Source organism: Notolepis coatsorum, assembly GCF_963971535.1.
Source record: "Notolepis coatsorum genome assembly, chromosome: 1".
NCBI classification, from domain to species: Eukaryota; Metazoa; Chordata; class Actinopteri; order Aulopiformes; family Paralepididae; genus Notolepis; species Notolepis coatsorum.
In genome coordinates, this window is record NC_140165.1 from 291,191,379 (window position 1) to 291,219,313 (window position 27,935).

Consider the following 27,935-nt stretch of genomic DNA (forward strand, 5'->3'; position numbering starts at 1 on the left):
AAGAACCTGGTTATGTCTTGGGGGTGAAGAACCCGGTTATGTCTTGGGGGTGAATAACCCGGTTATGTCTTGCAGGTGAAGAACCCGGCTATGTCTTGGGGGTGAAGAACCTGGTTATGTCTTGCAGGTGAAGAACCTGGTTATGTCTTGGGGGTGAAGAACCCGGTTATGTCTTGGGGGTGAAGAACCCGGTTATGTCTTGCAGGTGAAGAACCTGGTTATGTCTTGGGGGTGAAGAACCTGGTTATGTCTTGGGGGTGAAGAACCCGGTTATGTCTTGGGGGTGAAGAACCTGGTTATGTCTTGGGGGTGAAGATATGTCTTGGGGGTGAAGAACCCGGTTATGTCTTGGGGGTGAAGAACCCGGTTATGTCTTGGGGGTGAAGAACCCGGTTATGTCTTGGGGGTGAAGAACCCGGTTATGTCTTGCAGGTGAAGAACCCGGTTATGTATTGGGGGTGAAGAACCCGGTTATGTCTTGCAGGTGAAGAACCCGGTTATGTCTTGCAGGTGAAGAACCTGGTTATGTCTTGGGGGTGAAGAACCCGGTTATGTCTTGCAGGTGAAGAACCCGGTTATGTCTTGGGGGTGAAGAACCTGGTTATGTCTTGGGGGTGAAGAACCCGGTTATGTCTTGCAGGTGAAGAACCCGGTTATGTCTTGGGGGTGAAGAACCCGGTTATGTCTTGGGGGTGAAGAACCCGGTTATGTCTTGCAGGTGAAGAACCCGGTTATGTCTTGGGGGTGAAGAACCCGGTTATGTCTTGGGGGTGAAGAACCTGGTTATGTCTTGGGGGTGAAGAACATCTTCACTTGCTGTGGAAGAGCAGGGGTCTCACCATGCCCGCCAGCACCTTGGGAAGCTGGGAAGAGATGATCTCTGACATCATCTCGGGAAACTCCACTTTCAGGGCGTCTGCCTGGATGTACGTGCTCAGGCAGTACAGGTTGACCTTCTTCACGATCTGTCAGAGAGGAGATGAGACCGTGTTTTTGTTAGCACTTGTAAATTGCAACAGCAGAAGACATAGTTGTATCACATGGTTCGTAGAGTCTTAATGAGTAATGTTCATATGTGGTAGACTAGTAGGACATTTCGACAGTGAAATCTACCACATTCACTGGCATCACTGTGTGACGTGTGATTTCAGATTAGTCATATGGTTGTGTTGCTGTCAGATTGGTCATATGGTTATGTTGCTGTCAGACTGGTCATATGGTTGTCTTACTGTCAGACTAGTCATGGTTATGTTGCTGTCAAACTGGTCATATGGTTGTCTCACTGTCAGACTGGTCATATGGTTGTGTTACTGTCAGACTGGTCATATGGTTGTCTCACTGTCAGACTGGTCATATGGTTGTGTTGCTGTCAGATTGGTCATATGGTTATGTTGCTGTCAGACTGGTCATATGGTTATGTTGCTGTCAGACTGGTCATATGGTTATGTTGCTGTCAGACTGGTCATATGGTTGTGTTACTGTCAGACTGGTCATATGGTTGTCTTACTGTCAAGACTGGTCGAATGGTCCTACCTACTCATGAATGTTTCACAGTAACAGGTGTATAACAACTGAACATGCTGCTCAGGTGTACTGGTGTGTGTGTTCCGTACGTCGTGCACGGAGTCCATCAGTTTGGTGAGGTGGTAGAAGCGCTGTGAGCTGGCCATCACACCCTTCTCCCTCATGTGGATGGCCTTGGTGAGCTCCCGGATGTAGTTCTGTCTCATCTCTTCAAACTGGGCATGGCTTTTCAGTCCCTCAAGTGGCACTGAGACACACACACACACATCATCCCCACTCAACCCCCAAATAGTATACATGCATATTCCAATGTGGAGCTATGGTCTTCGTTTCAGTAACCGCTATCGACAACATAATGATCGATTTCATAAATAATGATAAATGTTCATGAAATTTCTACTTATTACTTGTATTAAATTTGTGTTTTATCTGACTACCCTTCCCAGGGACCAAGATGCAAATTAGCTTGAGTCTAATTCAGATTTAGTTCCAAATCAAATCAAATCAAATTTATTTGTAAGGCCCAACAACACACGTTAATGTCCCCATGGGCCGGACACATCTTCTTTAAACAAGTCAAGAAGAAACATCACAATAAGTCAAGAACAAAACAAGTCAAATAAACAATAAACTACACTAAACTAACCAAGAAATGTGTTTTCCTCTGGCCAAAGGGCAATGTAGAATTGGTAATAAAAACGTGTTGCTATTTATTCAAAGCAGTGTGACCATAGAGAGTTGAACACAGGGTCATGTTCTGTAGGAGTCATATATCATGTGGCTCAATGGGTAGAGCGCTCTGAACGTGGAACACTGGGACCACCCATACTGAAATGAGCATTTCATTTCATTTTTATGAATGCATTATGTGTGTGACCAGTTTGGCTGCAGGAAACTCATATTTGCTACCACATCTTGCTGCTTGGATATGTGCTGTATATCTGTACAAGATCTCCTGTCGATCAGACTTACAGTATGCGAGTTAATGACATTTTGACCTTTCATTATAGTGCCACCATCAGGCCAATTGGTGTGGTATTAGTTGTGATGCAATCGTGATGCAAATGTCTTTTTTCAATGGACAGACCAATGGAGAGAATGATGGACAGACTTCTACTAACTGCTTGGTTTCTGCTAAAAAACACTGTACATGCAATCATTCCATTGTAAATGGATTTGAATAGTACCAGCATTAGAAAATGCATTAATTTCTATATTTGATGTATTTATTTGCACCTGTATTGAGTAGAATTATGGCTTTCATGCAGAGGAACTCTTCTCGGGTGACCTGATGGTTTGCAAACTCCTGAGGGATGAATTGCATGGACAAGCACAGGTCATAGATGGGAGATCTCCTCATCTGCTCCCTGTGAAGGAAAAGGACAAATGTTGATCTAATGGGTCTCATTCTCCAACGGACTTACGACAAGAAATTTGCTCTCAGGGCCATTTGAGACATCTTAGGGCCGGTTGTGGGATTCCCCAACCGTCCCTAAGTTTGGATTCGGCCGTGACTGAGAGCAGGATTTACGAGCACTGAGGAGCACACTTAACTTGACAGACTGGTGTGCTCCGTGTTCTTATGGGCTTTATTTTGGAGGAATCATAGTGATTCCTTCATGTCAACCCTACAGGCCTCCTTGGAATTAATTAATTAATCATAATTAAAATAAATATGACAATATTATTTTTTTATCCACTTTTTCTCCTGTTTTTCTGTGTTTTTCTCCCATCCCAAGTCGTGCCAATTTCCCCCCTCCCCTTCCTGGTCGTTGCTCGCATGTGCCCCCCACTGGTCGGTCTAGGGAGGGTTGATAGATACTATCGCATGTCCCCTCCAATACATGCAGAGTCAGCCAGCCACTTCTTTTCACCTGCCAGCGCGGACTCTCATCGCTGTGCAGGCGCCCTGACCGACCTGCAGGAGTTGCTGTTTACAATGACCAGATTACCACCCACCGTATTCCCTCCCGCTGACTCTGCCAATTGAGCCAGTATGACGGCCGGCCAAGCCGGAGGCAACGCTGACAGCCGGATTCGATACCAGTGTCTCTCGCGTTGGTGACAAATACTTCAAATGAACCATGTAAGTTTTCAGATGAGCAATGTTTTCAGACCTTATTATCTTTAGATGGTAAGTTGGGAGTGTTGTGTTCATTCATAGTTAAAGACAGTATAGAGTACTATTGCGTGATGTATCATTTTAACATGCCAAGTTATTTGGATTGTTAACTGCAAATATACATGAGCTGTCCACAAAATCTCAAAATGGTTCTTCGCCTGAATGGTTAAATTGTATTTGCTGTACAATTGAAGTACAAATATTCAGATTTACAATGGGTTAAGGAGGTTCCAGAAACATTTAAGTTCAAGTACTTACTGGCTGAGAATCAAATCGGGTGCAAAGTACATGAATTCACTGGTGACGTTCTGAAAGGACCTCCAGCCAAGAGAGAACACCATCAAGTTCATCCACGAGTACTGGATCAGAGTCATCTGGTCGTTGATGTGTAGGGAACGAAATCCTTTTGGAAAAAGAGATTGACATTTAGTTAACTTACTATAACTAGATTCTTAAAGACATTTAGTTAGCTTACTGTACCTAAATTCGTATAAAGACATTTAGTTAGCTTACTGTAACTAGATTCTTAAAGACATTTAGTTAGCTTACTGTACCTAAATTCGTAATGACATTAGTTAGCTTACTGTACCGAAATTCTTAATGACATTTAGTTAGCTTACTGCAACTAAATTCTTAATGACATTTAGTTAGCTTACTGCAAATAGATTCTTAATGACATTTAGTTAGCTTAATGCAACTAGATTCTTAATGACATTTAGTTAGCTTACTGCAACTAAATTCTTAATGACATTTAGTTAGCTTACTGCAAATAGATTCTTAATGACATTTAGTTATCTTAATGCAACTAGATTCTTTTTTTTGTATTTTATTTTTTTATTATTTTTTAAACAAACACATAAACAAACATGACAACACACGATAAGATATACAAGCATTAATTGTCAGAGCACATCCAATGAGATCACATTTTAGTTAATTGTCTTATATAAGATAATATAATACCTGTTATCTAAAAACCTACACACATATGCTCCAGCTCGAACCCCCCCCCTCCCGGACCCCACCTTGGGAAGCACCTCCACTATCCCTCGCACCTAACCAGACACTACCATTATAAGCTAGCTTTTATTCTCTCCACCACTTCTAACCACATTGACATTTTGGATTCATTGAGACCCAGAATTCTTGCTGTAGATATTTCTTGATAAATCACCTCGAGATATGTAAGAAACCAAACTTTCCGGCAAATTTTTTCCGGTTGAAACCAGCGTGATGCGATCAGCTTTTTAGCTACTGTGATACCCGATAAAACCAATCTCTTTAGCTGTGGATTCACTGCAAACTCAAAAACATCATTCAATAGTAATACCGAGGGGTGTACAGGTATATTCCAAGATACGAGTTTTGATAATTGTTGGGTCACATCTTTCCAGAATGCCTTAACTGGTGGGCAGTCCCAATACATGTGCATAAATGTCCCTTCGTCCCCATTTGTACATTGGGAGCATTTGGAGTCTTGTTTAAGCCCCATTCTGCACAGTCTTATAGGAGTCAAGTATGTCCTGTGAATATAGTTAAGATTGATTTGTTGATGATCCGGGTTCCTTGATGTAAGTCGGACATTTGCCCAGGCTCCTTGCCAATCAAAGTCATTTTCCAGGTCTGGTATATCCCTCCTCCAGACAGAGTCTAGTTGGAGGGTTTCATACGAGGACGTTAGTAATTGATGATAAAAATCTGAAACAAAACCTCTCGATGTCTCTCTTTCGTAGAAGAATTTGTGGTATCTGTGGTGTTCAATTGGTATGAGTAATGGAACACCGTGAGACTTCAAACATAGCTGTAACTGTTTGTAAAAAAGCCATGTGGACTTGGTGAGATTAAATTTTTTGCGTATTTCTTTATCACTACAAAAACCCTGTTTGTTAAAAACATCCCCTAATGAGTGTATGCCTTGCTCTTCCCATATAGGGAATCTTATAGGTCGTTTTTCAATTAAGAGTGCATTGTTATTGAATAAGGGAGTATGATTGTGCCATTTATGTGGGTTAGGATTTTTTTTTTGTGATTCACGCCATATCCGGATCGCATGAGTAATTATGGGGCCAAATTTCCGTTCACAGTGCTTGATTGGTAGTTTAGTGTATGCTATGTCCTTCAGTCTATGTGGGGCTACTATGTTTTCTTCTAATTTTCTCCAGGATACTAATGCTTGGGGGTCAAACCATGTTGTCAATGGTCTTAATCTGTACGCCTTAAAATATTGGAAAAAATCTGGAAATGCCATGCCACCATCTGCTTTATTTCTCTGTGCGGTGGATCTTTTTATACGTGGTGGTTTGTTATTCCAAATAAATTTGTATGTGGAGGAGTGTAATCTTTTCCAGTAACCCTCTGGAGGGGGTAACGGTAGCATTGAACTGAAGAAGTTGATTCTAGGTAGTACATCCATCTTAACTATTGATATCCGTGCTTGTACTGTGTTTTTAAGTTTTGCCCATCTATCAAGGTCGTCTTTGATTTTGTTTTGGATTTTTGTGTAATTGTGCTTCACCGTTTGTCTTATGGTGGGGAATATTTCCACTCCCAAGCATCTAAAATGTTTTACCATCGGTATCTCTCCTGGGAGGGTTATATCTTTTTTTGCAGGGGTGTTAAGTGGAAGGAAAGCCGACTTCGGTCAATTTATCTTAAATCCCGATAAATCACCAAAGTTCTCAATCAACTTGAGCAGATGAGGCAATGTGGTGTTGGGGTTTTGCATGAACAATATTACGTCGTCTGCATATAAACTAATTTTTTGTTGTGTGCCCTTGATTACGATTGGTTCTATGGATTGGGATTGTCTTATATATTGTGCTAAAGGCTCTAATGATAGATTGAATAGTCCGGGACTAAGAGGGCAACCCTGTCTGGCAGAGCGTGATACCGGAAAGATTTTGGAGATGATTGTGCCTGTTGTAATCATGGCCGATGGGTCTTTGTATAATACTTTGCAACTAGATTCTTAATGACATTTAGTTAGCTTACTGCAACTAAATTCTTAATGACATTTGGTTAGCTTACTGCAACTAGATTCTTAAAGCTATTTAGTCACATTTACTTACTATTCTCTGATGTCACTAATAATAATGAATGTAAATGCAATTCTGCAAAAGAGATGGTGCAGTGGTTATGTACCCCTGTTGGCCTGGCTGGGATCAAATCCCGCTTTGCTCCTGTGTCTGCCCTACTCTGTATCCTGCTTCACATTCCTATTGTCTAAATAAAGAGGAAAGTTTACCTATCTCAAACAGAAACTTGAACTTGAAACTTTTCTTGACCCTCCAATCAGAACTGTTGCTTTGTTTGAACAAAGTTTGTCCGATGGAAGCAACAGCCGTGATTGGAGGATCAAGAAAAGAGGGCAGGGTTTGAGATAGGTCTCTAAGGGGAGTGGACTGCCCATTCTCCTTACATAATGCCATATACCTTTGCTGACACTTACATCATTGCTCATGCGGTATCAAGCATGTCAGTTTGTTGATCACATTCTGGTTCCAGTTTAAGAGATTTTAGTGCCATGATATGATAGGAAACGTCTTAATAATCAATACGTCTCATATGAACCAACTTCCCCTGCTCTTACGCCACAATAAATATATTGTATAATAACCTACAGCTGTGTCTCAGCATTCAAGGCTGAGCCCTTCACTTCAGGCCCCGTTAGCGGGCACCCCGCGGTGGCAGTGACCCTGAGCAGCCAGACGGCTGTTTACCTGGCAGGGTCTTGGACCATCTGACGATCCACAGTAGCTGCCTCTCACAGAGCCTGTTCAGGCTGGTGAGCAGGAGATGAGAAAGGTCGGGCTGCGTGTTGTCATAGCCGGAGCACACCACCTCCGGTTCAATGCTTTCCAGGATGCTGATGATCTGCGGGGAGAGCTGCAGCTCACGGAGGCCCGGCACGCACGGCATGAGGGTCAGGGCCTGGCTGTCACCGGACACGGCCAAGGAGGGGTGGAACATCAGGGACGGGGCCAGACCCAAGGACTTCATGGCTCCGAAGCGCTTCAACTTCCTGCCTGCGACGTGGATACAAGGTCTAGTTAGGTCTGGTGCAATATTGTTATACTGTATGTAATGCCAGTTGATGGAGGCCACTGTGTTTAGTTGACATTTTACATTTGCATTTAGTCATTTAGCTGACGCTTTTATCCAAGTTCTGTACAACAAGTGAGCAGGAAGGGTACAACTCTGGCAGCTAAGGGTAAGTAACATGTCAAACAGTGTTGAACTTGGGTGCTACAGTCTTGAGTGCATAGTAGTATGGACAGATTAGCATAGTAGGTAGTAATATAGGCAAGGTAGATTACTTAGTAGCAAAGTGCATGATAGTAAAAGACAGTACGAAGGTTAGTATTTCTTTTTTTAACCCTTTCACTACCACACTACAGAAGGTTGTGAAAGGGTTAACATTCTGTATTGTCGCAGTGAAAGGGTTAACCCTTTGGTAGAGTGGTAGTGAAAGGGTTCAATCCAATAAATCCAAGTACTGTAGTAGTCAAAATTCAAACAACAAAACTGCATGATCAGACGGCACCTTGAGTAATAACACAATAACAGTGTCCTAAGAGGGGAAAAAAGAGGGTTGTTTTGATATTCTTGCAAATGTGTTACTGCCTTTTGATCTGAGAGCACTTTGGCCGTTCTCTTTGATGCTATAATGGTTTCAACATGTCACTCGGATAGGCGAAAAGATGTGACAGGCTGCCTCCTCGTGTGCCGGAGGGAACACGTGATGCAAGGCTTCTATCCTCTCTACAACCGACCAGTGGGCATAGTCGAGAAACATTCAAGACAGGGGAGGGGAGAATTGGATACACGAAATTGGGATGGGAGAAAAATTGAAAAAAATAAGGAGAAAAAGTGGATTAAAAAAAAACATGTCACTCGGTGCCACAGATAACCCACCGGTTTTGTTTCACACTCGTACAGTGTGTGATGCTGTAACACAGCGAGCATTTCCTTCGCTACAAAAGAAAAAGCCAGACTAAAAGGTACCTCCGAGCATCATCCCCGCTTGATAGCACTTTCGCAGGCGGCATGCTGGGCAGTTCTTCCTTCGAATCTTATCCACGATGCAGTCATTTCGCCCGGCGCACAGGTAGTTATGATGGCCTGTTCAATGAAAGACCACAGATAATCGGTGTGAGAATTATATTACAATTGCATTGTTCGTGTCCCAGGACTATAGGTTTTTGTTACTTTCAGGGGGTCATTCTATAATGACACAACACTGTTGAACAAGTAGTTGAACAAGTAGTAAGTCTTCAAAGTCATGGGTCCAGTTCTTTACGGTGAGAACGAGTTCTTCTTTTTTTTTATTGGAAGAGTAAGCTCTGGAAGAAAAGGAGATAGAGTCTCGGCTGTGAGGACAGAGTGACACGGCCACAATGAGACATAGTGACTCTTTTATGTGTCTCACACTGGGAGATAAGGAGAAAGTCAGAAGATAACACGGAGAACATCAATGTGACACACTATCAACCACCATGGAAGGTCAATCAAATATCAAATGATAATGCTGGTTTCACTGGATGGTTTGATGGATCGACATCACGGTAGTGTCATCAATTAAAACTTTTTGAATATCCTTTTAATCCATCCTAAAGAATTTTCTTTCATCAATTTAGTTTCTGGACTCTGGCAAGGAAAGTGAAATGAACAATTAGCGCATTAGACAAACTGCTTTTTGTGGGTTGTTCTATTAGGGGGCCATTGAGAATTGTATGGTACAAGGGGGTCACGCATGTATCATGTTCATGATCAATCACCTTTAATATGAAACACCACCAGGCACCAAAACACACACACACACACACACACACACACACACACACACACACACAGACACCTGTGCCACCAAAACCAAAGCTGGCCTAACTATCAAAGAAGCCACAACATGTTCTTCTCTTCCTGTCTCTCTACCATTGGACCTGTCTGGGTCTCAGTGCCGATACAGGGTCCATCAGGGCACAGTTTTAATACAGCCCATCCCTTTTCGAATCTGGTCAATTTTTTTGTATCATTATTAATTTATGCAGGTCGGTCCCGGGCAACAAAGCCTCGGGTCAGTTTTGGAACAGATCCAAGTCTTTGGAACCGTGAAGACCTCAATCACACACATCCTTTATGGTCATTGGAATAAAGGTATCAGTAGGCTATTCATGTTGGCCTAAGTTACAGTGTGTGTGGTTTTAAGGTTTTAGGTTACTGTCCGTTTATGAATTAAATTATAACTTAGACCTCCTTCTTCTTCTCGTCAAACAGAATGGTGGTTGTTTATTAGGGCTAGGCTTTTAAGATAAGATAAGAAGTTCCTTTATTAATCTATTTGGGGAAATTCAGGGGTCATAGCAGACCATGGGGGTGGGGAAGGGAGGTACAGGCAGGGTAATAGAAATGACTATAGAAATATGAGAATTAAAAAATATATATAAATGGTAGGGCTGGGAAAATCACATTTTATTTAAAATGTTGGCTTCCAACGATTATGAAAACAATTCTGTCCTAAATGCCCATGTAAGTGTCCACTACAATAATAGACTTTTAACCAGGTCATGTTTTTAAACCAGATCATATTTTTAAGCCAGATCAAACCTTTGATTCAAGTCATGTTTTTAAGTCAGGTCATGTTTTTGAGTCCGGCCATGTTTTTAAGTCAGGTCATGTTTTTGAGTCAGGTCATGTTTTTAAGTCAGGTCATATTTCTAAGCCAGGTCATGTTTTGAGTCAGGTCATGTTTTTGTTTTTCAGTTGAATTATATTTAAAGTTCAAGGAAATCCACAGTTAAAATGCATGATGTTTCCAAAGTCAATGAGTAATCACATTAAATAATCGTGATCTCAATACTGACCAAAATAATCGTGATTAGGATTTTTGCCATAATCGAGCAGCCCTAGTAAAAGATAAAAGAACAAAATTAAATATGAACAAAAAAAATAAAGGCAAAGGTCTGGGCCCCGTTCCCCGTACCTGGTTCAACTAAGTCGATCAAGATGTCATTATCCAGATTCAGTTAACCCGATGTTTGAAGCCGGGATTTTCCTGTTCCTCGAAGGTGGATTCAGTCTCGTTAACTCGATTCAGACTTGAGACCCAGGATAAATGCGCGCGGCCGTTTCAGTTGAAAAGCCAGCACGTATCGATGGCAGAGATCCTGATTCTCTAACAGCATTGATTGATTAATTGATTTAAAACTTTATTGACAGATTGCAATACGGCTCAATCGCCTCGCCGACAAGTTAAATGCGTTATCTAGGCTAACTTTAAGTCCCTCATTACCTCAATCAATCAGATTATATTTCTTTAAACTTGCCTGCTGGATTGAATAATCAAATGAGATCTTGCTAGCGAAAATAATTAGTTAAACTGTTATACAGAATTACGATACGGCTCTCTTACCCATTGATTGATGTGTGGTCGATCATTTACTTATCTCCACTGTGGTCTAACGGGTTGTTCTTTTGACTTTCACGCAGACGACCGGGGTTCGAAACCCTAGTCTTTTCCTTCTTTTTGCAATATAGGAATAATTCAATTTGGTGCACGTTGAGAGCTATATAAAGAATGACATCCTCAATGCATGTAGATTTATAATATTTTAACTTAAAACCAGGCTACTTTGGCTTATAATCATTAATATTATATTCAAAAAAATTATATTGGAAACACGGGGTTTCGAACACCGGTCGCTGGGTTGGCAGGGTTGAGCACTACCGCTGCGCCACTGTGCCAGATGGGATAAATTCATTGTTTATACATTAATGAACGAGAGACCCGTGTTTAGAATATTCTTTATTTTGAATGAAGTTTTATTTCTTTATCCTCATTCATTAATGTGACGTCAACGGCTCATTCAATTTCTCAAATCCGTCAAACAGCGCATCTCATCAGACATCTTAATCCCAGTTACAATTAAAATAACCACAAAGTCATAATGTGTACATCGCACCGAGCGAGCGCCACGGTATATATAACGTGCATTATTTAGGACAAAGTGAATTTAGTATCAGCATTTTGGGTCTATTTTACATTTCAAAAGCCCCCTCTGGAAGAATGGAGCACAAAAACGTAATTCAGAATGGTATAATGCAGATCGTAGACTGTGGGAATAATTTCAGGAAACGGGCTGTCACTTCTTTGCGGGGGCGTGGCGATGGTTGATCCGGCTAACTTGAACTTAAACCCTGCTTTCGACCAGGCTCAAACTTTTGGATCTGTTGTCATGGTGATTTGGACAATCCAGGTACGGGGAGCCGGAAAGTCCGGCTTAAGTCAGACTTCACCGAAGGTTATCCGGCTAACTCAGTTATCCAGGTACGGGGAACGGGGCCCTGATCAGCCGGACAGTTGAGGCATATTTATACTCTTATCAATAATAAAAACATCATCTTCTCCTGGTGCTTTCCTGAGTCTTTGCTTCTGCAAAATAAACTTCCACATTAAGGTTTCACCTATTCCTTCTTATGCCTAAGACGTGGTAAATAGTACTATGATGGCAAAATTATTATCCTTTAAATCAGGCCAAAGTATCACATAACAATTAAGTTAACTCACTGGCCGTTTCAAGTGTAATGTGGATGGTGGGTATGATGGCAGAAGCATCCAATTTGAGCACCTTAGGGTTTGAAAACTACATAATAACCTGTAATCCTTAAACTAGACACTATAAACTAAACATGATTGAATCTGTTTTAAATCACCAACAAATGGGCCCTTAAAGCTCAACCCCCTTATTTATAGAACTACCCTTCAGTAAAAGTACAGTTAGAAGGCTACATTTACTGAAACATGGGGGTTACCCACTTGGACTTCATTTTATGCTACTATAATGAACGTGCTATCCAACAATGTAATATACGAACATGTCTTTCGTGCAGGAATAATAGAAATTGACTTTAGCATGTTGCATTATCTGATGCCCTCTCGACTTACCTTCAACTGCCCTTTTAAAGAAAACCTTACAGCTTCCACAGGTTAGAACCCCATAGTGGCACCCAGATGCCTCATCTCCGCAGATCATGCACTGTCTTTGAGGTGGCATACTGAAAAACACAGGAAAAACACACTTTATAGTAGATGTGTAACGGTTGTGACAACGTCACCTTAAACTTCGATGCCCCGAGTGGGAGTTGAACCCCGGTCTCCCACGCCGCAGGCAACAACACAGACCGCTATACCAAGAGGTGAATTCACTACTTTGCAACGTGTCTATCTGTCTTTGAGGATGTGAACGTGAGTTTAACCCATAGCACCGCTACTCACCCCAGCCCTTCTTGACTGCGCTTCACGATACCATCCGTTACAGATGTACACATGAAAACATTTACAATAAAAAAGGCATTGTGGATTATCATATTTGTGTTTGGACTTTATTCTATTAACTGTTTACTGTATGAAGCACATTCTCAGGGGACTCAAGCATTTCACTGTAATGTACTACATGTACCTTATATGTGACAAATAAAACAAAACTTGAACTTGAACTTGAGGCCTTGGCATAATTACCAGGCAGTCGCTTCATGGTTGATGCGTTGTAAAGTGTAATATTAATTACCCAAATGCAGTGTAGGTTGTCCTCTGTAACAACGCCGAGCTTTGAATCCCCTCATAGGCAGTGTGTGAATAGGGGTCCTCGGGCACACCGGTAGTCGGGCGCCAGAACTGGGACTCTCCTGGAAAGGACATAATCGGCCATCTGGGAATCTCATTCTTTATGACTTGCTGGGGTGCGTGTGCGTTTGCCATAGTGTCAAAATCCAGCATCCCCTTACCGGATAAACCACATCTGGAGTCGGTCCTTACTTGTTGCATCGTCGCCAACTGGTCTGGCTGATCGATATTTACAAGAAGGTTAGGGGAACAGCTCTCCGATTGGGGACCAATCACAGTCGGCGCAAAACTCATCGACTCGTTCCCAAAGCACCGTTGATGTTTCCTCTCGGTGTCATAGCAAGTGCCAACGGTAGGTGATAACTCGAAGTTAGGACACGGGGTGTCCATAATCACGGAGGGTTCCTGTTCGTCTTTTATAAACTTACACGTTCCTAGTGTTGTTGAAGAGAGCGTTACGCACACGCCCTGCAAACTTTCCACTGTGGCCTCTTTCTCTCTTTGCGCCTTCACGGTCCCACCTGTCCACGACACGCCAGACTTCACGGGTGGTCCGTTTGTCCACGGCACGCCAGACTTCACATATCCGTCATAGTAATGTTTGATTGAGTTATCGGTGCTGAAGTCTTTGTAACCCGCACTCTCGGGCCCGTGGCGCAAAGCCGCGCCGGTGCCAATATTCCCAAAATTACGCACAGAGGTGGAGGACATAGAATGAATGAGCTGTGCTTCGTTTGAGAATTTCCCCTGATTAAATCCCATCTCAATGAAGTCACTTACTTTTTTACTTGTATCGGTGGAATCTGCGATGGAAGTCTGTATGTCCATTCTGCTGTGTGTCCAGCCGCAGGGCGCGCACAGTAGTACAGTAGTAGTACAGTAGAGCTGGAACCAGTGTGTCTGCAGACTGCTGTGTGGGATAATATCCCGTGGCGCAAAAAGTATTTCCTAAAATCCTCCCCCCTCCTGTGAAAGGCTGCGACGTCGTATTTCTTATTCGATTTGATCAGCTGCCACCGAATAAATGTTTGGTGTTGATGAATAGTTGAATTGTCAACTATAATGTGCGCGTTTACGGGCTATTTCTAGAGTCGATTATATTTCCTTTGGTGGGACTTCTGTCGTGCAAAGCTGAACGAATGTCACTTTAAATTGCATTCCTCAAGACGTTGGTTAATGTCCAACCAAGTATATTTTAAGTTATCCACCGTACTGTCTTCAACCGTCTTCTTTGTCTTAAATCGCCGATGTCCAAATGGTGCGTGGAGAATGGTCAGCTTGACGAAGAGTCCTGTCATTGAATGCCCTGTCACGAAATAAAGTTCATATATAACTGACCAACTACACACTCACCACCCACGCCACTGAAGATAAACTACTGGATGATTCCTACCATGACGAGCGCCACAGCCTCCACCCTCTTGGCTGGGGGAACTAAGATAGAGAGGCCTTATCATGTTTATTTTCTTCTTTTGTCCTTACACAAACCTACACTGAGATATGAAACGACATCACATCACATCATACCAGTGTGATATTAACAACAGATATTTTCAAAATAGAAACATAGTTTACATCAGATAATGACTTCAATAATGATATATTAAGCCTATAATGCTTTCACTAACAAACTTGTGATATCAAGGGAGGGGGGGGGGGGTCAATGAACAACACGGGGGGGGGGGGGGGGGGTCAATGAACAACACCAGCCATTATAACTCACTTCCGATCCAAATGTTTAATTGTTTTAACTAAATATATTGTAGTAAAGTATTATGGTAGTTATGGTATTTAAAGTTTTAACCCACCTCACCCCTGCACACTTTGCCAACCTAGGATGGCTTAGAGTAGACGACAGAGTACAGCAACTTGCAATGGGCCTGGTCTACAAGATACACTACACGACCAAGGTACCCATGTACATGTCAAAATACTTCCCAAAGGTCAGTGAATACCACGATCACATCACCAGAGGGAGCTCCACAAATCATGTAAAACCCAGATTCGGCTCAAACAAGGGACTAAACACGTTTCGCAATTATGCCACAACAATGTGGAACGCCCTACCCACAGCTGTAAAGGAATGTGAATCACTACCCACCTTCAAAAACACTCTCAAAGAACACCTACGGGAGACTGCAATTCAAAACTGGCCCCTACAAATGTCCTAACCCAGTTGTACAATAAAGACCAAGCATGGCTTTGTCAGTATTCCAATGTACAGCCCCACCCAACCCCACCCCACCTACCCAACCTCCTCCAATGTACAGTTTCTATGTCAAATGTATGTCAGTATTCCAATGTACAGTGTCCCCCCCCCCCTACCCGACCCCCCCCCCCCCCCCCCCCCCCCCCCCCCCCCCCCACACCTCCAATGTACAGCCCCACCCCACCTACCCAACCTCCCCCAATGCACAGTTTCTATGTCAAATGTATATACACTCTTTTTCTGGATTTTTTTAGTATCACAAACAGTACTGTATTTGAAAATCTGGTATGTCATAAATGTATAGATGTAGCAGTACTGTCTATCTGTATGTCGTGTGTGTCATATGATGAATTGAAAATGGGGGACCCTGATGGAAACAAGACGAAAGTCTTTCTCAGGTCTGCATCCTCTTAACAATTGTATGTATTGAGCTGTACTGTACCATTCTGCAATCTGTTAATAAACTTTTCAATCAATCAATTCAAAACCATGATGAGCTTCCCTCCATCCACGACACAACGGATGGTGTGTCAGCAAGGCCTGCAGGAATATCAAAGACCCCAACTGCAGCCTGTTTCAGCTGGCAAGGTGCAGCAGTCTCAAGGCCCGGACCAGCAGACTCCGGACAGTTTTTCCTCAGCAGTAAGGCTCATGAACAAACACTAACGGCCTACTACCTGCTTGCCCCAATAGTATCCATCTGCAGAACGTCAGCCTCAGCACGCTCAGGCCCCACGCTGTCAGGCCCCTCAGGAATTTACCCGCTCAGCAGCGCCACCCACCTAATGGCTGAATTGCCAATGGCTGAATTGGAGTATTGCACTGTGCGGGTTTGATTGATTGATTGATAGAAAACTTTGATCGAAGACACTGTACACTGTACATTGCAGATCCGCGGGCAGATCCGCGATGCGTTTATTTAAACTTTATTTAAGAGATTGCAGAATGGGTACAGTACAGTAAAAAACTACCTGTGGGTTGTCCAGCTTTGACAAATCGGAAATGCAGTTACTGGTAAGATACCGACACACATCCCAATGCTTTTGTCCTCCAGACACACGCCGTTCCAAATATTATTAAAGATATTTCCACTACTCCAAATCAAGAAAAAACAAATTAATACAAATAGACATAGTGTCAGTGTAACGATCAGATCCTAACCCAACTCCCTCCAATGTACAGTAAATGTCCTAACCCAATAATACACGAGACCCTCTTCTTGGGACCAAGTAAGGTTTCGTCGATAATCCAATGTACAGTCACCCCCCCCCCCCCCACCCGCCTGAGAGTGCTGGGGCTGACGGTCTGCAGATGGATGCTTCTCGCTTGCCCACAACTCACACACACACACACACACACACACACACACACACACACACACACACACACACACACACACACAGACAGAACCATTAACACAATGGCGCCCAAGGACGGATATATCCGTGGCAAGTTGTTTTGGCTTTTATTCCATTTTAATAACCTATTCAAGGTCGCCGAGAGCGGCACTGCAGTTTTACCCTACTCTTTGAATTCGAGAAAGTGCATTACCGGCCAGATCCTCTTAGGGGAGCTGTATCGATAATGTAGTGTTCCCTGTGGCAGAAGCTGTCTTTTTTTTTAGGATCTCTAATGTAGTTTTCTACTCACCTGAAGCGAGCGCTATTGTCTGTTGCACGGAATACGTTTTGGATAGCGGATTTCACTATGCAATAAGGGGATTTATCATCAGCCAATGGACATATCGATCTACCAGATGGCAATCGATAACTGGGAAATGCTTGGGGGGATCCAACCGGCTCATGGTAAGATCTTTTTCACGTAAATTACATGCTGATCAGAGCTTGCTATGATACTCAACCAGCCGACCAGCGTATGTGGCTACTTAGACGAACACGGTTATTGGTAATCAATAATCAGAAACGACGTCGCCCCCCCCCCCCCCCCCCCCCCCCTTTCATGCATACATGCTTGAGGATCATACCGATCATATGCAGTTTGAGTTTTAACTGTAGCTTTTGTATAACGGAAATGCCATTGGATATAACGTTGGTAGCTATTAGCCCTTTATCTAGCCTTCCAGGAAATATACTAGACCAAATGCCGTATAACGCTTATATTCACGGCGCTATAAAATGAGAACGTATTGATGAAAAAATTATTTCTTTAATCCATTTTGAAGGGACGGTTTATGGTCTCAATTGAAAATGAGAATGGACAGATAGCAATACTATAAAGTATAGACTTAGCTCTACAAACAGCCCCACGGACTGTGCAAGTCTGTTTACATATGCTGGTCGTCGACTCTAGAGTGATATTAGACGCATCCCAGAAAGTGTTAACACGCAAACAAGACAACAATCTGCTGTCTGCACTTTACACACACTATATATCCACACCATTATCACTGTACTATGTACGTGCTGAGAGGATCCAGCAGGGATATGTTCAAGAAGGTGGTGATGGGGAAGGTGGATGGAGAGGAAGTGGAAGCCCAAGAAGAGACTGGGTAGACGACGTCTGTGATGGGAGCGGAGTGAGAGGTGGAGTCACGGAGTTGGAGAGAAGAAGTGCATGGGGACAGAATGGGTTGGAGAGTGATAGGCAACCTTCGGAATGAAGATGCCACCTGATGATGATTATATGTCTTTGTATTATATTGTATACAATATTATATACTGTATTATATTTTTAATGCTGCTTGAACATTATTTTTATGCTGCTATTTTATGCTACTTCTATTGTTTTATTTGATTCTATTCCCTTTGCTACTGTACGGTCGAGGACTTAGGGCCGATCCCAATACCCCTAACCCCCCCCCCCCCCCGGCCCTACCCCTCCGTTTTGTGCGTGGCAGCATAGGGTGGCGTGTCCAGATTCTGTTGTGGTGGGTCTAGGGCAGGGGTCAGCAACCTTTACCATCAAAAGAGCCACTTTTCCCCCGTCCCACAAAATAAAATGCTCAGGGAGCCGCACAACCTATTTACCCTTAAAATGAAGATAACACAGGCCGGTTAGGTGGCGTAGCGGAGATTGCGTTCGTCACCAACCCCGGAGCTGTGAGCTGTATTCGCCTGTTCGAATCCAGCTCACAGCTCCGGGGTTGTCACCAGCTTGGCTGGCCGTTCACACTAATACAATTGGCTATATTAGAGGGTGGGAGAAGCTGGCGGGGTGGGTCCGGGTCGTTGTAAACAGCGACTCCTACAGTTCGGTCGGGGCGCCTGCTAAGCGCGGATAGGACCTGAGTGGGATAGTGTGATCCTTCCACACGCTACGCCCTCTCGGGGAGGATCCGCGCTGCCAGGTGAAAAGAAGCGGTTGATTGGCTGGACGTGTGTCGGAGGAAGCACGTGATAGCCTCCACTCTCCCAGATGATCTGACTGTGGGGGGTAAGTGCGCAGCGACCAGGAAGGGGATTGGGAATTGGCATACGACTAACATTGGGATGGGAGAAAATCGGAGGAAAATGGAGGGGGAAAAAGATCAATTAAAAAAAATAAATAAAAGATAACACAGTGTATAACGTTTTATATATCCCCAAGCATACCCCACATTTAGCATGACAATGCCTGACAATTGCATACCCAAAGTAATTTGCGATTTATTATACTTTATACTTATAGCACACAGTTTGTTGCATTAATGGGATTATAAAGCAACAAAAAGAAATATTTTGACTTTTAATTGCTGTTTTTACCTGTTTTTACTAAAGGAAAACCTCAAACTCTTATGAAGAGGAGAAAAAATACTGGCTGTGTAGACCTATTTTTTAATAAAACACAGAAGAGGAGACAAAACACTGGTGTCTGTAGACCGACTTTGAAATAAAACCCTGAACTATTCAGGTATATTTGAGTCCTTCCCTTATTTGTGGAACATTTATAAAATAGAAAGTAGTCCACTTTGAAAAAAGAATACCATGTGTAGACCTACTTTGAAATAAAACACAGAAACGGAGAAAAAACACTGGCATCTGTAGACCTACTTTGAAATAAAACCCTGAACTATGCAGCTCTATTAGAGTCCTTCCCTTATTTGTGGAAAATGTATAAAATAAAAAGTAAATCTTTCATTGTTCGCAAATTTCGCACCACATATCAGGCATACAGGTAAGCCTTTTGTTGACTAAATATCTTAGTTGATGAAATATTTTTTCATTTCAGTGTCACAGTATGACATCGATCTCCAAAATAAGGAAAAAAAGAAAAAAAAAATAAAAAATTTGGCCAGGGAGCTGATTGGCTAAAGAGCCGCATGCGGCCTCGAGGCCGCAGGTTGCCGACCCCTGGTCTAGGGGGAAGTGATCCTCTAAGCCCTCCAACTGACCCTCCAAACAGAGTGTTCTCAGATGCTGACTCCAAACGGAAGATTAGAAGGGAGAATATAAGGGACTAAGGTTTGGGTTTCCCTTTGAGGAAATATGCGTTCCAAAGATTTCAGTTCTACTACATTTCAGTTCAAATGAAAGAAATATATATATTGTAGGCAGACAATTAACCTAATCTCAAAATATGTTGTGTTTGATACATACAATACATATAGACATATAATTATTATGTAACTACACAGTTTCTAGGCCCTGCTAAAACCAAATAAGGTGATACGTACTCGGATCAGTACATAAATATGTAAGTCCTTTCACCCCCTTGTAGCTTTGTTTTGAAGGGCCACTAACCCGTCATGGGCACTCCAAAACAAGAGGTAGGGCCAAGGGAAGGGAATTGGGATTGGGCCTTTTCCCCCTCTTGTACAGTACTTGTTTGTTTATTTACACATATAAAAACAAAATAATACAATACAATCCACAAGGGATGTGTAGGAGAATTGCCTAAAAACCCTCTAGGGGCTTGCACGTGGCATTCACCAGGAAGCAAAATTACACTGATATTATATCAAGATAAAATGTAAAATCCCCCCCCCCCCCCCCCCCAAACAAACACACACAAGCAGGTCTACATAGACACCGAAGCAGGCACCCATGCCATACGATTGCGGGTATAGAGAAAACAACTAATGACAGGAAGAATATATAATAAAACGAAAATACAATAACAAAATACAACAAGCCATCAGACCACAGTTTGTAAAGGGAGCCCATATGGGAAATATTGGTGATATAGGAGATGAGATTTCAGTGCTCTTTTGAACTTCAGAAAAGAAAATTCCAAAATATGTGGAGGCAAAGAGTTCCACAACTTTGACCCTCGGTAGAGTAAACAAAAAGTGCGGAAAAGGGGTGGTCTAAGCAAACAGGATCTACGTGTGGGGTAATTATGAATTTGGTGATTGTGGGCAAACATGTCATGAAAAAAAGGGGGAAGGGCTCTGTTTAAAGAACTATGCACAAATAAACCAGTCTGAAGATGATTCACTTGATAAACACTGAGTATACCTAACTTATGGAATAGAGGCTGAGAAGAATGACTTTGTTGTACACAGCTGATTATTTTAAAGCTAGTTTCTGCAGACGGTATATGGGCTCAAGTTTGGTCTGATGGGTACTACCTAGGGATGCTCGATATTGGCTTTTTTACCGATACCGATATACCGATATTGTCCAACTCTTAATTTCCGATACCGATATCAACTGATATCACATTTTAATGCCGATATCGGCCGATAATATCGGTAGGCCGATAATATCGGACATCATTTCTATAGAAATGTAAAAAATAAAAATAAAAAAATTGAAAACCGATACCGATATTTTCTGATATCACATTTTAATGCCGATATTGGCCGATAATATCGGTAGGCCGATAATATCGGACATCCCTAGTACTACCCCAAACTAAATTGCAGTAATTGATATATGGGTAAACCATAGAGTAATATAACATTGTGGCAACCTCAGTGCTCAGCAAGTGATGTGTTTTTTCCAAGAATACCAATACTCTTGGCCATTTTTGTAGTTATTTTTCGTATAGCTTTGTGCTCTGCTCTATTGGAACTGTCCCTTTAATCATATGCTACAGTATCATGAAAACTTTCAACCACATGCACGCTCCTCACCTGCCTGGCCACTCCCACATCCTCTCACATAAGCGGGGCCATGGCCATACTACCAGCTCCTTCCCTACTTTCACCACCGTGAAGTCCGTGTATAGCACCGCTTCAAGTTTAGTGCTTAAAGTAGTTAGTTAGTTAGTTATAGGAGCTGTGTTGGCGTTGTCTTTTGTTTCTCCCTCTCTCACTAATTTACGGGAGAAAGAAAAGATAATGTCGTCACCACCAGAGAGTCTAGAGGATTATTCTGACCTCCACCGGTGTTTCACATTTGGGGAGTGCGCGTCGCTGGGCAGTTCCCCCGCGCTCCGGCTGTGCAGCTGGATACTATTGCCGCGAGAGGCAGTCGGCTGGCCGACGGTCTCTCTGAGGGGTGGGTGGTGTCTTGCGACGCGGGCCTCAGATGTGTCAGTTGTGCGGGGTCGGCTGCGCAGGCTTGCGGCCCCGCAGAACAGCCGGCTCCAAGCGAGGATTCCTCTGTTGCCTCTCCATCGCGGGATGGAGGGGCAGGGCCGCCTCAGGGGGTGTGCGAGCAGTGCGGTCGCACAGGGCCTCGCGGGATGGGGGGCCTCGCACAAAAAAAAAATAAAAAAAATATATTTATTATTTTTTATTTTTATTTTTTTGCGAGGCCCCCCTTCCCGCGAGGCCCTTTTTCCTCACAGACCTAAAATCTAGTTTTGCTTATATGCTTATATATTTCACATTAGACACATTTGTAGAATGTTCCTGGCTCTGCGGCTCTGCAGACATACTCACTATTGGAGCTCTGGGGCTCTGCAGCAGACATACTATTGGTTTCAACGAAGGGAAGGGTTACATCATGTGTACGCCGGCGTGTGCGTCAGCTGCGTTTGACTATTTCGCGCGTGCAGCTTTGGAGGTTATGCTTAGTTATGCCAGCCAAAACGAAGAGGGCGGTCATTCGGCAGATGGACTGAAGATGAAAGTTGCTGCATGTTAGACAGTTCAGTCAGGCTAGCCATGTCGGCTTAGCTAAAGGCAGGGACAGCTAGTTAGCTTTAGCTATGTTATAATATCGAGCGCTAACGTGTGGTTCAGTCGGGATAGCCATGATGATGTCGGCTAGTAGCTAACTTAGCTAAAGGCTAACTAGCGCTAGCTAACCTAGAGAGAGCGCGTGCAGCATTGTTATGCCAAGATGAAGAGGACGGTCATTTGGCAGATGAACTTCGTCAACTCCACGCGGTTGTCTCCATCCTCTTGGACGTTTGGTGAGTTTTTAATGCACTCTATTCTATTCCCGCCGTGGATATATCTCTCTCTCTCTCTCGGGAGCCAAACGGGCCGGCTAGCTGTTGTAGTAGCTAACGGTGTGTGGCCTGGTGTCAGTACCTGGCTACTCTATTTGCAGTTAGCCTATTTAGCTGATGTCGGCCATTGGCTCCTTGCTACTTTGTTTTCTCTGGTATAGACCCTCTTCTCTTTGGATTTAAGTGTTGATCTTTGTCCTTTTGGATCTATGTATATTCATGTTGCCTTTGTGAAGTTATCTTTTCCTTCTGTTTTGTTCTTCCATTAAAAGTTGAATATCCTTTAGGGGCTCATCTTTGCTTATCTCTCTCATACATGCTCTCTCTCTAACACACACACACACAGACATGCTCTCTCTCTCTCTCTAACACACAAACACACATGCTCTCTCTCTCTCTCTCTCTTTCTAACACACACAGACATGCTCTATATCTCTCTCTAACACACAAAATTACATGCTCTCTCTCTCTATATTTCTCTCTCTTTCTAACACACATATACATGCTCTCTCTCTAACACACACACACAAACAGACATGCTCTCTCTCTATCTCTCTCTTTCTAACACACACAGACATGCTCTATCTATCTCTCTCTTCAATTCAAATGGGCTTTATTTCACATTCTTGTATTTCTCTCAGTAGGTATGGGAGTTTTGAGTTATTGTCGATGTTTTCAAAGTCTCTTTGGGTGTTTGCAATTTGTGGGAAGTATGTCTTGGTATAGTGGGCAGGTTGTTAAGAAGTGGAGCTCGGTTTCCACCTCATCTTGTGTGCAGTGGGTCTGTCTTCGCTTGGGAGCCAGGTCTGCCTATGGCGGCCTTTCTCAATGGCTAGGCTGTGCTCGCTGAGTCTGTACCTAGTCAAGGATCTTCTTAGTAGTGGGTCAGTCACAGTGCTCAGGTATTCTGCCACTGTGTACTCTCTGTTTAGGGCCAAATAGCATTTCAATTTGCTCTGGTTTTGGGTTGTTTCTTTCCAATGTGTCTCTCTCTCTCTCTCTCTCTCTCTCTCTCTCTCTCTCTCTCTCTCTGGCCTTGCTCTGGTGGAGGGTCAGGGGCATTGCCGGGTCTGTGCAGCGATAACACTGTATATTGACTGTAGAACGGGAGCTCTCTCTCGCTCTCTCTCTTGCTATATGTTGACTGTATCATGCCCAGCCTCGGGCAGCGCTATTATTTAAGAATATGTTGACTGTATGAAACAAATAAAAAAAGGGGACAGGGTTTTTTTGTTTGACGCCCCACGAAAACAGAGGCTTTGTTTTCCTGGGAGCCCCAAGTCCGAGTCTGGGTTAGAGTCCCAAGTCTCTGAGGAGGGATGCCCTCTGCTAGCCGCACTGGACGTTGGCCCCCGCCTTTCAAGAAGAAAGTGGGCTGGCCTCCCAGCGCGAGGGGTGCAAGCTTGCATGTTTAACTGTTGGTGTTTTTTGACCCCGACCCCGCGATGTTGGGGGCTGTGACAATTCTTTTTAGCTTCACGTCCGTTCCCTGGTGGCGTGCGGGATGCACGTCCAAGTAGTCGCGGGCCCGGATCCATCCCCGGATTCTGATGGTTGTAGGGGACCTCAGCGGGTACATCTGTCAGGCTTTCCGCTCTGCTCCATTCTTGTGTTCCAATAGAGCAGAGCACAAAGCTCTGCTCTGACTCACTGAGGACCCCACGGTCTTCCGTTTCGGCGGTGAAAGACTGGGGAAGGAGCTGGTAGTATGGCCATGGCCCCGCTTATGTATGAACGGATGTGGGCGTGGCCAGGCAGGTGAGGAGCGTGCATGTGGTTGAAAGTTTTCATGATAGCATATGATTAAAGGGACAGTTCCAATAGAGCAGAGCGCTCGCTATACTCAAATAACTAGGGTTATAGGATAACCTTCGTTATGGCTGGGATATGAGGTTTCCATGATAGGGATTCATCAAGCAGAACACCAAGGAATCGTGTAGAACACACCTTAGCTATGGGGATGTCATTGATCACTACCTTAGACGCAATAAAGAACCTGAATCTGAGGCCATTGGAATTTAAAATGATACGACCATGGTAAAAGTCAAGTACTAATTTTGTACTTGAAATACCATAGTATAATCTCACTTGAACCATGATACCGAGAGCAATATCCTAGAATTTCTGTCATTCTTTTTGGGAAGTACCATGATCATTTTTCGTAAGGGGTTTAAAAACTGTAACTTTGGTGTACTTGTAGGCTACTTCTACCTCTGTGCACATTAGTCTTCAACTAGGGTGACAGTGGCTCAGGATGTAGAGCGGTTGTCTGGTAATCAGAAGATTCCCGGTTCCATTCCGGCTCCTTCCGGGCAGCGTGTCGAGCAGGTTGGCACCTTGCATGGTTGCCTTCTCTGTCGGTCTGTGAGTGAATGGGTGAATGTGAGGCATAATTTGCAAAGCACTTTGCCTAAAGGCTCTATAAATGTAGTTCAGGGTTGGATGGTGTGTGTCTGTAACCATAAGACCAGAGCGAGAAGACAAAAGCACCCCTCTCGCCATTTCATGCACGTTCATGCTCCACTTATTGAGACATGATCTAAATGGAGCCTTTACTGACTGAGAAGACACCTTACTCTTTAGGTAAACTCAAATAAGTAGTAGCCAAGTGCTATGAAGACAAAGTAAATCCACAAAATCACGTTGTGCAAGGTTATTTTTTTTTTTTTTAATATCATTCTTAAAGATGTTATCTTCATTTGTAGGCAATTCGGTTGGCATACCTTCTGCTGTCAATCTTTGGAGATGTTTATGTAAAGGGTATGAGAGAAGACTTGTGTAGGGCTTCTACTGAAAATACTAGACTTGTCTGCATTTGAGTGAGATGATGGAACAGTTTTTCTGTGCCTGGCCTGGAAAGTGAACGTCCTATTAGAGCCCAATTCAATCTGCCAATATTGGCCCATCACTGACACAATGGCTGCATTTATATAGTGCTTTTATCCGAAGCGCTTTACAATTTTGTTCCTCACATTTTACCCCTTCACTCACACATTCACACACCGATGGCGGAGGCAACCATGCAAGGTGCCAACCTGCTCATCAGGAGAAATGAGGGGTTAAGTGTATTGCTCAAGGACACTTCGACATGCTGCCCGGGAGGAGCGGGAATCGAACTAGGAACATGCAGATTACCAGACGACTGCTCTACCTCCCGAGCCAGTCGCCCCCATATCAGTATGACATATCATATAATAGTAGGAGTGTATGTAGGCTGATAGTCACTGATGTGTTTTTACTATTACCTAAATAAAAATAAATGAGTGAAGATTAAGCTATTTAGAATATAATATAGAATAGAACATGCCATACAAATTAGTTTGGTTCCAATAAAATTATTCAATTCATGTCTCACTTTCTTTTTTATTAATAATTTATTTTACAGATAGCTGAAGGTGGAAGAAGTAAGGTGTGTGACTACATATAATATCGGCCGATATATTTTAATTGGAATTATTTTACTCTCTAATATCGGTATTGGCATCGGCCAATAAAAAAATCCAGTCTCAGTCGGGCTCTACTTCCTATACTGTGTGTCTTGCTATGAACACATGGGAGCATCTCTGAATACCTCTCCATGCAAACGCACTGCTTGATTTTCTTGATTATAATTAAAATGCCGTAATCTAATGTTTACATAAGATTTGAAGTAATTTTTCTACAATATTTTTGTTTATTAGCGCAGCAGTTTCTTTTATCATTCAAGAGTTGATAGGACTTATCGCCTGGGCGTGGATATTGTTGATTCATAGCGCCATGATGTGCTCGCAGGCCTTGGATCTATCTCCTACGTCATTAGTCTAATGTGATCAGAGGCAGTTCCCATAGTCATATCCGCCTGCATATCTTTGGATACCATTTTTTTTCCTTCAAATGCTGTGATAACCATTTAGTCAGAGGCAGGCCTACTGTTAACCTCTGAATAGGAGACAACCTTTTTTTTTACTTTTCTTTTTTTTTATCCACTATTTCTCCCCATTTTTCAATTTTTCTCCCATCCCAATTTCGTATATCCAATTCTTCCCTCCCCTGTCTTGAACGTTGCTAGACTATGCCTCCCACAGGTCGGTTGTAGTGAGGACAGAAGCCTTGCATCACGTGTCCCCTACGGTACACAAGGAGGCAGCCTGTCGCATCTTTTCACCGCAGCAGCTCGAACTCTCAGTGGCGAGGAGTAACGCGTGGGAGGCTCACGCTGCCCCCGTCACTTCCTGCTTCCGTCGCACCGGCGTCACCAAACCGACCTGTAGGAGTCGCTGTCCACAATGTCAAATCCCCACCCACCGGCTTTCCCACCCTCTAACACTTGCCAATTGTGTTAGTATGAACGACCGGCCAGCCGGTAGCAACGCCGAGAGCTGGGCTCGAACCCAGCGTCTCCTGCGTTAGAGGCGAGCGCCTTGCCCACTGCGCCAATCAGTCGCCCTTTTTTAAAAACTTTTTTTTTAACATCTTATGGAGTTTTCTTCATGACTCGTGCTGGAGGACGTGCTCAGTGGCAAAGGGAAATCACTCGTGGTGGAAAGATATGACAGACCTCATGATGCCTTGTTGCATATTGTCCAACAACTTTCAATTTAATATCATACATTTTAAATAGTATTATACAAGATGATTCCCAGCATTCACCCTTTATTATTGCTTTACAAATTAGATGATACAGGATTCTTGTCACATCATCTGTTCTTCTAGTAACTACCTCAGGTATACAACATATAACATGTGTGTGTGTATGTGCGTGTGTGTGTGTGTGCGTGTGTGTGTGTGCACGTCTGTCCGTCACTCTGCCTTGACATGAGAGAAACACACAAGACACCATAGAGGGGCTTGATAGTTAAACTTGGAAAAGGAAACGTATTCTGCGTGGGCGTCTGGGAGGCTTCTCTCTAATCTTCTCACTGTGGCTGGAGGTGATCCGTTAGTCTACCTGAGAGGTCATCTTGCTCTAAGGCAGTGCTGCTGGCTCTAACGAGGCGCTGCTGGCTCTAACGAGGTGCTGCTCCTCGCAAAGCGAGCCCCCACCTTGCTCATTAGGCTGGTAGGTTGGAGGTTGGTGTAGTTAAAAGGTGGTTATACCCTTAACTAAGCTGCTACTCAACAGCAAGTGTGAGCACGACTGAATCTGCTCTGACGATGTCGTGATGTCATAAAACCTGCGTGATCAATTGGATTGTATC

General features: G+C 43.3%; 1 protein-coding gene across 1 annotated transcript; it reads right to left on the reverse strand.

Annotated features, from left to right (window-relative positions):
* Window positions 1-809: 809 nt before the first annotated feature.
* pgr (progesterone receptor) lies at window positions 810-27,315 on the reverse strand (the record flags this gene model as incomplete). The annotated part of the gene is made up of 8 exons (XM_084310346.1): window positions 810-965; window positions 1,614-1,771; window positions 2,761-2,891; window positions 3,905-4,049; window positions 7,366-7,671; window positions 8,651-8,767; window positions 12,588-12,697; window positions 27,296-27,315. 8 exons carry the CDS (start codon window positions 27,313-27,315, stop codon window positions 810-812), a joined length of 1,143 nt encoding a protein of 380 aa, XP_084166472.1.
* Window positions 27,316-27,935: the final 620 nt, after the last annotated feature.